General features: G+C 48.0%; 1 protein-coding gene across 1 annotated transcript in view; it reads right to left on the bottom strand.

Annotated features, from left to right (window-relative positions):
- Positions 1–12,756, bottom strand: part of LOC132381578 (zinc finger protein 721-like) — a 92,356-nt gene that overhangs the window by 75,987 nt on the left and 3,613 nt on the right. The window contains exons 2-3 of the mRNA XM_059951073.1: positions 6,208–6,537; positions 3,678–4,954 (exon numbers count right to left, since the gene is read on the bottom strand). Coding sequence (XP_059807056.1) covers positions 3,678–4,908 — 1,231 coding nt within the window. The 5' untranslated portion in view covers positions 4,909–4,954; positions 6,208–6,537. The remainder of the gene's footprint in view (positions 1–3,677; positions 4,955–6,207; positions 6,538–12,756) is intronic.

The following is a 12,756-nucleotide window of genomic DNA, read 5'->3' as shown; positions in this document are numbered from 1 at the left end:
ACACCTGAACCGTACCCATCTAAACCTCTCCACACCCGAACCGTACCCCTCTACACCTCTCCACACCCGAACTGTACCCCTCTACACCCCTCCACACCCGAACCGTACCCCTCTTCACCTCTCCACACCTGAACTGTACCCCTCTACACCTCTCCACACCCGAACTGTACCCCTCTACACATCTCCACACCTGAACCGTATCCCTCTACACCCCTCCACACCTGAACCGTACCCCTCTACACCTCTCCACACCCGAACCGTACCCCTCTACACCCCTCCACACCCGAACCGTACCCCTCTACACCTCTCCTCACCCAAACCGTACCCCCTACACCCAAACCGTAAGCCTCTGCACCCGAACCGTTCCCCTCTGCACCCGAACTGTACCCCTCTACACCCGAACCGTACCCCTCTACACCCGAACCGTACCCGTCTACACCCCTCCACACCTGAACCGTACCGCTCTACACCCGAACCGTACCCCTCTACACCTCTCCACACCCGAACCGTCCCCGTCTACACCCCTCCACACCCGAACCGTACCCCTCTACACCCCTCCACACCCGAACCGTACCCCTCTACACCCCTCCACACCCGAACCGTACCCCTCTACACCTCTCCTCACCCAAACCGTACCCCCTACACCCAAACCGTAAGCCTCTGCACCCGAACCGTTCCCCTCTGCACCCGAACTGTACCCCTCTACACCCGAACCGTACCCCTCTACACCCGAACCGTACCCGTCTACACCCCTCCACACCCGAACCGTACCCCTCTACACCTCTCCTCACCCAAACCGTACCCCCTACACCCAAACCGTAAGCCTCTGCACCCGAACCGTTCCCCTCTGCACCCGAACTGTACCCCTCTACACCCGAACCGTACCCCTCTACACCCGAACCGTACCCGTCTACACCCCTCCACACCTGAACCGTACCGCTCTACACCCGAACCGTACCCCTCTACACCTCTCCACACCCGAACCGTCCCCGTCTACACCCCTCCACACCCGAACCGTACCCCTCTACACCCCTCCACACCCGAACCGTACCCCTCTACACCCCTCCACACCCGAATCGTACCCCTCTACACCCCTCCACACCCGAACCGTACCCCTCTTCACCTCTCCACACCTGAACTGTACCCCTCTACACCTCTCCACACCCGAACCGTACCCCTCTACACCCCTCCACACCTGAACCGTACCCCTCTACACCTCTCCACACCCGAACCGTACCCCTCTACACCTCTCCACACCCGAACCGTACCCCTCTACACCCCTCCACACCCGAACCGTGCCCGTCTACACCCCTCCACACCCGAACCGTACCCGTCTACACCCCTCCACACCCGAACCGTACCCCTCTACACCTCTCCACACCTGAACCGTACCCCTCTACACCTCTCCACACCCGAACCGTACCACTCTACACCCCTCCACACCTGAACCGTACCCCTCTACACCCGAACCGTACCCCTCTACACCCTCCACACCCGAACCATACCCCTCTACACCCCTCCACACCCGAACCGTGCCCGTCTACACCCCTCCACACCCGAACCGTCCCCGTCTACACCCCTCCACACCCGAACCGTACCCCTCTACACCCCTCCACACCCGAATTGTACCCCTCTACAACTCTCCACACCCGAACCGTACCCCTCTACACCCCTCCACACCCGAACCGTACCCCTCTACACCCCTCCACACCCGAACCGTACCCCTCTTCACCTCTCCACACCTGAACTGTACCCCTCTACACCTCTCCACACCCGAACTGTACCCATCTACACCTCTCCACACCCGAACCGTACCCCTCTACACCCCTCCACACCTGAACCGTACCCCTCTACACCTCTCCACACCCGAACCGTACCCCTCTACACCTCTCCACACCCGAACCGTACCCCTCTACACCCCTCCACACCCGAACCGTACCCCTCTACACCTCTCCTCACCCAAACCGTACCCCCTACACCCAAACCGTAAGCCTCTGCACCCGAACCGTTCCCCTCTGCACCCGAACTGTACCCCTCTACACCCGAACCGTACCCCTCTACACCCGAACCGTACCCGTCTACTCCCCTCCACACCTGAACCGTACCACTCTACACCCGAACCGTACCCCTCTACACCTCTCCACACCCGAACCGTACCCCTCTACACCTCTCCACACCCGAACCGTACCCCTCCACACCCGAACCGTACCCCTCTACACCTCTCCACACCCAAACTGTACCCCTCTACACCTCTCCACACCCGAACTGTACCCCTCTACACCCCTCCACACCCAAACCGTACCCCCCTACACCCAAACCGTAAGCCTCTGCACCCGAACTGTACCCCTCTGCACCCGAATTGTACCCCTCTACACCTCTCCACACCCGAACCGTACCCCTCTACACCCGAACCGTACCCATCTACACCCCTCCACATCTGAACCGTACCCCCCTCAACCCAAACCGTACCCCTACGCACCCGAACCGTACCCCTCTGCACCCCTCCACACCCAAACCGTACCCCCCTACACCCCTCTACACCCAAATCGTACCCCTCCGCACCCAAACCGTACCCGACACCCAAACCGTACCCCTCCACACCCTCCCATCCATGTGATATCTGAACTCCTCTTGAACGTTGGAATCAAACCCACTTCCACCGGCAGCTCGTTCCACCCTCCCTCCAAACTCTGAGTGAAGAAGCTTCCCCTCAGGATCAGTGCTCACCCTTAACCCGTGGCCTCTTACCCAACCTCAGAGGAGAGAGCCATGGCATTCACCCCACAGAATTTTGTACATGCAGCTGTGTGGGACCCATCGCCACAGGGAGGGGCTGAGGTAAAGAGTCGGGATGGATCGACTGAACACAGAAAGGGGAGATACAGTAAAACTCCTGCATTCCAGCACCCTCAGACCATCACAGAATCACTTCCACTAGCACCACCTCACACTTCTCTTACGATTCACCTTTGTTCAGATGTTACACAGCACAACACTAAAACTCCTACCGAAACCGGTGGGTAGAATGGAGCCTGGTGCCACTGGCAGCAGGTTTACTCTGGGCGGAGACCAGAACACGAGTTTGGCCTCCTACTTCACTCCCAGAGTGTTACAGATTCAAAGGGCCTGTGACACGGATCTGATTTATTTCACACTGGTTCAGGAATATAAACGGCTGGTCCAGTTACAGGATTTACAGACACCGTCAGAAACAAATCCCAAACTGACCAGGGTTCAGTCCTTGGTCTGATCAGGTGTCAGGAACGGCAGAAAGCAACAGCCCAAAGTCACTGTGAACTCACCCGGAGTCTCGGTGACCGCAGTGTTTCAGTGTCAATGTGTCACACAGTTACACTTTCTCCTGGGTGTGAACCCGCTGGTGTTTCTCCAGGCGGAATGACCGTGCAAATCCCTTCCCACACACGGAGCAGGTGAGCCGCCTCTCCCCGGTGTGAATGTACTTGTGTGCCTGCATTTGGGATAGCTGAACGAAGCCCTTCCCACACACGGAGCAGCCTTTCCTGGTGTGAACACACATGGCCTTTCCCTAGTGCGAACTCGCTGGTGCGTTATCAGTTCAAACGATCGTATGAAGCCTTTCCCACATTTGGTACAGGTGAACGGTCTCTCTCCAGTGTGAATGTGCTGGTGTCTCGTCAGGCTGGATCAGTCAGTGCAGGTTAATGGCTTCTCCCCGGAGTGCATCTGCTGGTGTCTCTGCAGATGGGATGATTGAGTGAATCCCTTCCCGCACTCGGAGCAGGTGAATGGCTTCTCCCCGGTGTGGACCCACTGGTGTGATTGAAGATTTAGCAATCGGGCAAACTTCTTCCCACAATGGGGGCAGATGTACGGCGTCTCCCCAGGGTGGACCCGCTGGTGTCTCAGTAAATTGGGTAACTGAGTGAAGCCCTTCCCACACTCGGAGCAGGTGAACGGTCTCTCCCCGGTGTGGATCCGCTGGTGTCTCAGCAGGTTGGACGATGTGGTGAACCCGATCCCACACTCGGAGCAGGTGAACGGCCTCTCCCCGGTGTGGATTCGCTGGTGCGTCACAAGTTCTGATGAATGCATGAAGCGTTTCCCGCATTCTGAGCAGGAGAATGGTCTCTCCCCGGTGTGGATACGCTGATGTCGAAGCAGATTAGATACTGTGGTGAACCCGATCCCACAGTCGGAGCAGGTGAACGGCCTCTCCCCGGTGTGGATCCGCTGGTGGGTCACCAGGCACGTTAGCCATTTGAATCCCTTCCCACAGTCAGAGCAGGTGAACAGCCTCTCCCCGGTGTGAACTCGTTGGTGCCTCATCAGGGCAGATGACTGAGTGAATCCCCTCCCGCACTGAGAGCAGGTGAATGGCTTCTCCCCGGTGTGGACTCGCTGGTGGGTCATCAGTTCGAACGACTGCATGAAGCCCTTCCCACACTCGCTGCAGGTGAATGGTCTCTCTCCTGTGTGAACGTGCTGGTGTCTCGTCAGGCTGGACGACTCGGTGAATCCCTTCCCACACTCGGAGCAGACGAACGGCTTCTCCCCGGTGTGAATCCGCTGGTGCGTCTGCAGGTGGGACGACTGAGTGAAGCCCTTCCCACACTCGGAGCAGGTGAACGGCCTCACCCCGGTGTGAGTGCGCTGGTGTATCTCCAGGTTGGTTGACTGATTGAATCCTTTCCCGCACTGGGAGCAGGTGAACGGCCTCTCCCCAGTGTGCACCCGCTGGTGCTTAAGCAGGTTGGAAGAGCACGTGAACCCCTTCCCGCAATCGGAGCAGGTGAACGGCCTCTCCCCGGTGTGAACCCGCTGGTGGGTCATCAGTTCAGACGGCCAATTGAATCCCTTCCCACACTCAGAGCAGGTGAACAACTTATCCCTGGGGTGAACCCGCTGGGGTATCGAGTTAGATGACATAGTGAATCCTTCCCTCTCGGGGTGCAGTGGAAGGGCCTGTCTTCAGCTGGAATGTAGAACACAAAACACAGAGCGTTACAGAACAAACTTGAGGAAATCTGCAGATGCAGGAAATTCAAACAACGCACACAAAATGCTGGTGGAATGCAGCAGGCCAGGCAGCATTTATAAGGAGAAGCACTGTCGACGTTTTGGGCCGAGACCCTTCGTCAGGACTAACTGAAAGGAAAGATAGAAAGAGATTTGAAAGTAGTGGGGGGAGGGGGAAATGTGAAACGATAGGAGAAGACCGGAGGGGGTGGGATGAAGTTAAGAGCTGGAAAGGTGATTGGCGAAAGTGATACAGAGCTGGAGAAGGGAAAGGATCATGGGACGGGAGACCTCGGGAGAAAGAAAGGGATGGGAGAAGCACCAGAGGGAGATGGAGAACAGGCAGAGTGACGGCCAGAGAGAGAGAAAAAAACAAACAATTAAATAAATCAGGGATGGGGTAAGAAGGGGAGGAGGGGCATTAACGGAAGTTAGAGAAGTCAATGTTCATGCCATCAGGTTGGAGGCTACCCAGCCGGTATATAAGGTGTTGTTCCTCCAACCTGAGTGTGGCTTCATCTTGACAGTAGAGGAGGCCATGGACAGACATATCAGAATGGGAATGCGACGTGGAATTAAAATGTGTGGCCACTGGGAGATCCTGCTTTCTCTGGTGGACTGAGCACAGGACTGCCTCTTTTAACCTACTCTAAGATCAATCCAAACCCTCCCCTCCAACAAAGCCTTCCATTCTCCTCAAGTTTCTTAAATGTCCCTAATACATTTTCCTCTGCCACTCTCTCTGTTTTTAAAAACAAACTCACCTCTAACATTCCCCCACCTTTACTTTCTGCTAGTCACCCTTGTATTAGCCACTTCTACCTTGGGGAAAAAGTCTCTGACTAGCCACTCGAACTAAGCCTCTCCTCATCTTGTACACCTCTCGTCCTCCTCCTCTCCAAAGAGAAGCGTCCTAGTTCACTCAACCTTTCCTCAAAGGACATGCTCTCTAGTGCAGGCAGATTCCTGGTAGATTGAAAGCGTCTACATTCTTCCTATAATGAGGTGAGAGCAGAGTATTCCCAGTGTGGTCTAGCCAGGGTTTTGTAGAGCTGTAACGTTAACTCGCGGGTCTTCAACTCAATCTCCCCCACTAATGAAGGCCAACATACCAAACACCTTCTTATCCACCCCACCAACTTGGAACACGAGTGTGATGGCTTCGGGGGAGGGTACAGCAGCAAGTTCTTTACCGACAAAGTCCCTAACCTGCACCGAGATATCACTTGTCCGATCCTTGTGTGAAATCTTTCTGACTTTCTGAAAATCGTAACCTCACGCACGACGGAAATGCATTTGGCATCTTCTTGCTGTCGATTGAAGTGTCCTTCCCCTCTGTCTGAAGGTATTTCCAAGCTTGGTGCTACTGAGCATTCCCATTCAGAGGTGTCACGTTCACTGTCACAAGGAGGTTTTGTAATCTCTCTCCAGGAAGAAGACAAACAAGTATCGCCTCTTCCATATCCAACAGGCGATGATATTCAGATATGGCGTTCTGTGGGGTCTGAGACTCCCAGTACATCTTCCGCTTGTATTGCCCTGTAAAACAGAGGGAACAGAAGCCATCAATAGCTAGACAGCAGCTGAGAAGAGTATTTGTAGTCACCTCGGAAGTACTCAGCAGCTTGCTTGTCTTTGGGAAAGAGGGTTAGCCCCACCTCCACAGATCTACAAGCATCGGGCACGGATAACTTCACTCACCACAACTCTGAACTGATTCCACAACCTATGCACTCACTTTAATTCATGTTCTCAACAGTTATACTTTTATTTGTCCAATTTGTCTCCTTTGCACAATTCATCAGTCTTTATTTAGATGTAACATTCATAAACTGTACAGGACTTCTTTATTTTCCCCTTGTTCAGAAGAATGAGTGGGGATCTCATTGAAACCTATTGAATATTGAAAAGCCTAGATAGAGGGGCTGTTTCCTGTACAGGTGGAGTCTAGGACTAGAGGGCACAGCCTCGGAATAAAGGGACATCCATTTAGTTCAGAGATGAAGAACTTCTGTAACAAGAGGGTGGTAAATCTGCGGAATTCACTGCCAAATACATCTTCGGGGGCCAAGTCATTTGGCATATTGAAAGCAGATGTCAACTGGGTTTTGATCAAAGATTCAAAGTACATTTATTATCGAAGTATGTGTGCAATATACAACCCTGAGGGTCGTCTTCCTACAGAATACACAAACACCACAGAACCCCCAACAAAGAAACACCTGATGCTCGATTTAAAAAAACAAATTGCTCAAACGTCAAAAAATTTCCTGCCTCAGCAAGGACCTGGACCCCCTGCAATTTGCCTATCACCACAATAGGTCAACGGTAGATGCAATCTCAATGGCTCTCCACACGGCTTTAGACCACCTGGACACACAAACACCTACATCAGGATGCTGTTCATCGACTATTGCTCAGCATTTAACAGCAACATTCCCACAATCCTGATTGAGAAGTTGCAGAACCTGGGCCTCTGTGCCTCCCTCTGCATTTGCATCCTTGACTTCCTAACTGAAAGACCACAATCTGCAGATTGGTGATAACATATCCTCCTCTCTGACAACCAACACCGGTGCACCTGAGGGGTGTGTGTTTAGCCCACTGTTCTACTCTCTATATACACATGACTGTGTGGCTAAGCATAGCTCAAATACCATCTATAGATTTCCTGATGATACAACCATTGCTGACAGAATCTCAGGTGGTGATGAGAGGGCGTACAGGAGTGAGATATGCCAACTCGTGGAGTGGTGCCGCAGCAAGAACCTGGCACTCAACGCCAGTAAGACGAAAGAGTTGATTGTGGACTTCAGGAAGGGTAAGACGAAGGAACACATACCAATCCTCATAGAGGGATCAGAAGTGGAGAGAGTGAGCAGTTACAAGTTCTTGGGTGTGATGATCTCTGAGGATCTAACCTGGTCCCAACATATCAATGTAGTTTTAAAGAAGGCAAGACAGTGACTATACTTATTTAGGAGTTTGAAGAGATTTGGTATGTCAACAAAAACACTCAAAAATTTCTATAGATGTACCGTGGAGAGCATTCTGACAGGCTGCATCATTGTCTGGTATGGGGGTGGGGGCTACTGCACAGGACCGAAAGAAGCTGCAGAAGGTTGTAAATCTAGTCAGCTCCATCTTGGGCACTAGCCTACAAAGTACTCAGGACATCTTCAAGGAGCGGTGTCTCAGAAAGGCAGTGTCCATTATTAAAGACCTCCAGCACCCAGGGCATGCCCTTTTCTCACTGTTTTACCATCAGGGAGGAGGTACAGAAGCCTGAAGGCACACTCTCAGTGATTCAGGAACAGCTTCTTCCCCTCTGCCATCTGATTCCTAAATGGACATTGAATCTTTGGACACTACCTCACTTTTTAAATATATATTACTGCTGTTTTTGCATGATGAATTCAATATACATATACTGTAATTTATTTATTTGTTCTTCTATATTCTGTATTGCATTGAGCTGCTGCTGCCAAGTTAACAAATTTCACAACACATGCCGGTGATAAACACAGGTTTCCCCCACTATCCGAAAGCACAGCGTTCCTATGAAACCGTTTGTAAGCCAAAATGTCGTAAAGCGAAGAAGCAATTACCACTAATTTATATGGGAAAAATTTTTGAGCGTTCCCAGACCCAAAAAATAACCTACCAAATCATAACAAATAACACATAAAACCTAAAATAACACTTATAGTAAAAGCAGGAATGATATGATAAATACACACCCTATATAAAGCAGAAATATTGTATGTTTGGTGTAGTTTCACTTATCAAAATCGGGAAGACAGCGAGCTGAAATCGATTTGGAGGAAAAAATCGGCACGTACACGCCTGGACACGTACACACCTACACACGTACATGCATATGCACGTACACACATGCGCACATAACTGCCTGCACAAGGCTTCACGGTCATTGTAGTCTTTCTTGGGGTAAACACACATATAAAGCGGGCATCTTTTTCTTGTAAAAGCGAAAATCCTCTTTGGTTAGTGAAAACAGGTACTACTGTAGGTCTTTCGTAACAGCGAGCTGTCGTAAAGCGAACGTTCGAAAAACGGGGGCCACCTGTAAACCTGATTCTGACTCTGAAACAAGCGAATAACACACAGAATAGAAAACATCGAACCACAGAGTCCTTGAAACAGTCAGGGACATTCTGCTCACATCAGTTCAATTTAGCCCTGAAGGCCGCAAAGCCAGTCCGCATCAGTGCGCCTTGATCAAAATTGTGCAAAAGATCAAGAGTAACAGAAATCAGAAGCACGTGTAACGGGACCGCAGAGTCCTTGAAAAACAATCCACAAACCACGGCGATCACCCCTCGCCCAAGATCCAAGTCTGCTGCACCGTTCTCCGAGCATGAGGGACAGGGAGACCAGTACAATGCAGGCAGACGGTGCTCACCTTCCAGCCTCGGCCTCGTCATATCAACCTTCCTCGACATGCCAGTCAGCAAGATCAGTGAGCAATGGGTTGGCGCTCCACCATTTGGCTGCACAAAGGTTAAAGTTCAGCCAGGGTGTCAGAGGTAGCGGGGAGAAGGCAGGAGAGGGATATAAATCAGCCATGATTAAATGGCAGAGCAGACTCAATCGGCTGAATAGAATACTTTGCTCCTGTGCCTTATAGTCTGCAAATGTTTGCAGGGCAATGAATCTCAAGGTAGTATGTACAACACACAAAAAATGCTGGTGGAACACAGCAGGCCAGACAGCATCTATAGGGAGAAGCACTGTCAACGTTTCTGGCCGAGACCCTTCGTCAGGACTAACTGAAGAGAAAGATACTAAGAAATTTGGAAGTAGGAGGGGGAGGGGGAAATGCGAAATGATAGGAGAAGACCGGAGGGGGTGGGATGAAGCTAAGAGCTGGAAAAGTGATTGGCTAACCTCTATTGGTAGGGTCTGAAAGAGATATAACAGTCCGGGCAGTATATTCATTTTAATAGATTCAATCCTTGAACTGAAACTAAAAAAAGGAATTAGGTTCCATCTTGTTATATTTTCCTTAATTTTTTTAATATATAGGCAGATAATTGCATTCTGATAATTTTGCCAAATATTTGAAAGACTCTGTGTGCCATGCCCAGGGATATCTAATTTCTCTTGGTGGGCTATAGTTATATGAAAGTAATTGGGTTTTATCTATGTTGATCTTGTATCCTGATAATTGACCATATTGTTCAAAGGATTGCATCAATTTAGGTAAAGAGTATTTTGGCTTCCCTAGATAGATTAAAATGTCATCCATGTAACAGGCCAATTTATGCCCTGTCCCTTTAATTGCAATTCCCCTGATATCATTTTGTCTGATGTATTGAGCTAACGGTTCCAGATATAATGCGAAAAGTAGTGATGACCATGAACAACCCTGTCTCATGCCCCTTTCTAGGGTAAAACTATTTGATAAATATCCATTGATTTTAATCCTAGCAGTAGGGTTGTCATATAGAGTCTGTATAGTTTTAATAATTGTGTCATGTAAACCAAATCTATGTAAAACTCTGTAAAGAAAATTCCAATTAACCGAATCAAATGCCTTTTCAGTGTCCACGCTTATCACTATTGCTTCAATTTTATTTCTTTTTATATGCTCCATAATGTGAAGTGTCCTTCGTATATTGTCTTGTGTCTGGCGTTGTTGTATAAAACCTGTCTGATCGTTACGTATCAGTGTGGGTAGAAACTCTTCTAATTGTTTGGCCATGATGGAGGTAAATAATCTATAATCTACATTAAGAACGGATGTTGGTCTAAATGACCCGCATTCCATTTTATCCTTGCCTTGTTTCAGTATAGCTGAGATTATCGCCTCCTTCCAGCTGGGTGGCATTTGAGCCTTTTTTAGAGCCCAGTTCACCGTGGGGAGTAAGACAGGAATTAACTCATTTTTAAATTCTTTGTACCACTCTGCCGTATACCCATCTGATCCAGATGACTTGCTTAATTTAAGCCTACTAATTGCAGCTTTTAGTTCAACTTCAGTTATGTCAGCAGTCATCGTTCTATTTAGTTCTGTGCTTAAAGTGGGTAACTCTAGAGAATTCAAGAAGGTGTCAATTTGGGTTATGCTTCCCCCTGGAACTTTGGAATATAGAGTTTTGTAAAACACTTCAAAAGCTTCTTGAATTTCATTTAGCTTATTTTTTTTAAATCATTTTTGTTCTTGGGTCCCTAGTTCTATGAATTGTATTTTCTGCTAACTTTTTTTTCCAGTTTCCACGCCAGTATTTTCATAGATCCACTTTCACAGTGTCTCTGTTTTCCTGATTTCTTGTGTAGCCAAGCTATTAATTTCATTCCTATTTTTAAAAAATTTCCTCTAATGTATCCTGTGCCAAATTCAATTTGTGTTTTTTTTCTAGTTCCTTCAGCCTATTTTGTAATTCCTCTGATGTTTTATTCCTTATATGAAGATATCACCATAATTTTCCCTCTTAAGACAGCCTTCAGTGTATCCCATAGAATGGGAGATGAAACCTCTCCATTATCATTGAATTCTAAGTAAAGACTAAATTTCTTTTTAAATTTGTTCCTTAAAGTAGGGTTCATTGAGTAGACTTGAATTTAGTTTCCAAATAGTATTCTTTGGTTGTAGGTCAAAATCAACAGATAAATATATAGGTGCATGGTCACTTACATCTATTGTCCCAATTCCACAGGTGTTTATTTTGTCTTTGTCTTTTTCAAATGTTATGAAATAGTCTATTCTTGTATATACAGAATGGGGAGCAGAATAATGAGTGTAATCCCTTCTGTTGGGGAAAAGGTCCCTCCATATATCAATTAAACCAACATCCGCAAAAAGTGTAATAACTTTCTTATGTAAGAATTTTGTTTCATAGGTTTTTCTATTGGAAGAAACTAAATTTGGTTGTAATTGTAAATTTAAGTCTCCCCCACATATCAGGAGACTTTTGTTTCCGTTACCATAATATTAGTAATTTTCTGAAAGAAACTAATATCACTTCCTGGGGATGCGTATATATTCAATAGAGTAATTGAATTTCAGTCTATATTCCCCCTTACCAGAATACATCTGCTCTCCTCATTTCCCATTTTGAATAATTTTTCAAAATTTAGCTTGCTTGAGTTCAGAATTGCAACTCCTCTCCTATGTCCTGATTTATATGAGGAGAAAAACAAATTAGTGAAGCCCATTCTCTTTAGTTTTCCATGCTCATTATCACTTAAGTGAGTTTCCTGTAAATATACTACATGGGCTTGTTCTTTTTTCATTTTGGATAGAATTTTACTGTGTTTGATTGGATTTAACAGCCTAATGACATTAAAAGAAATGAATTTTATTTGCCCTTAGCCATGTGTATTTATCTGTCAATGTATCATTGAAAAATTAGAATAAAACTTAATCGATCTACTCCCTGAACAAATAAGAACCAAGGAATGCAAATAATAACAAAAATGGCAACGAATGTGTGATTCCAAGGCTGTGGTCTCCAGGAGATGACCCTGGGTTGAGCTAGAGGAAATGTCTAGCTGTGGGGGATAATCCCTCCTACTTGTGAGTTGAGGGCTCCCATAAAAGTAAGTGAACAAATCTATGCCATTATGCAGAAAAGATTTCCCTGTGTATTCCTCCCAAATATATATTCTCATTTAGGTGGGGAAAAAGGAGTGAATGAATGAATAAAAAAGAATAATTGAGTAATATAAAATCCACATTATAGTAAGTATTTCTCGAGATGTGTATAGTACCGTCTAGTTTTGCTTCCGTTTAGC

The sequence above is a fragment of the Hypanus sabinus genome, chromosome 26 (assembly GCF_030144855.1).
Source record: "Hypanus sabinus isolate sHypSab1 chromosome 26, sHypSab1.hap1, whole genome shotgun sequence".
NCBI classification, from domain to species: domain Eukaryota; kingdom Metazoa; phylum Chordata; class Chondrichthyes; order Myliobatiformes; family Dasyatidae; genus Hypanus; species Hypanus sabinus.
Note: the sequence above shows the minus strand (reverse complement) of the source record. Positions and strands in the feature narration are given on the sequence as shown.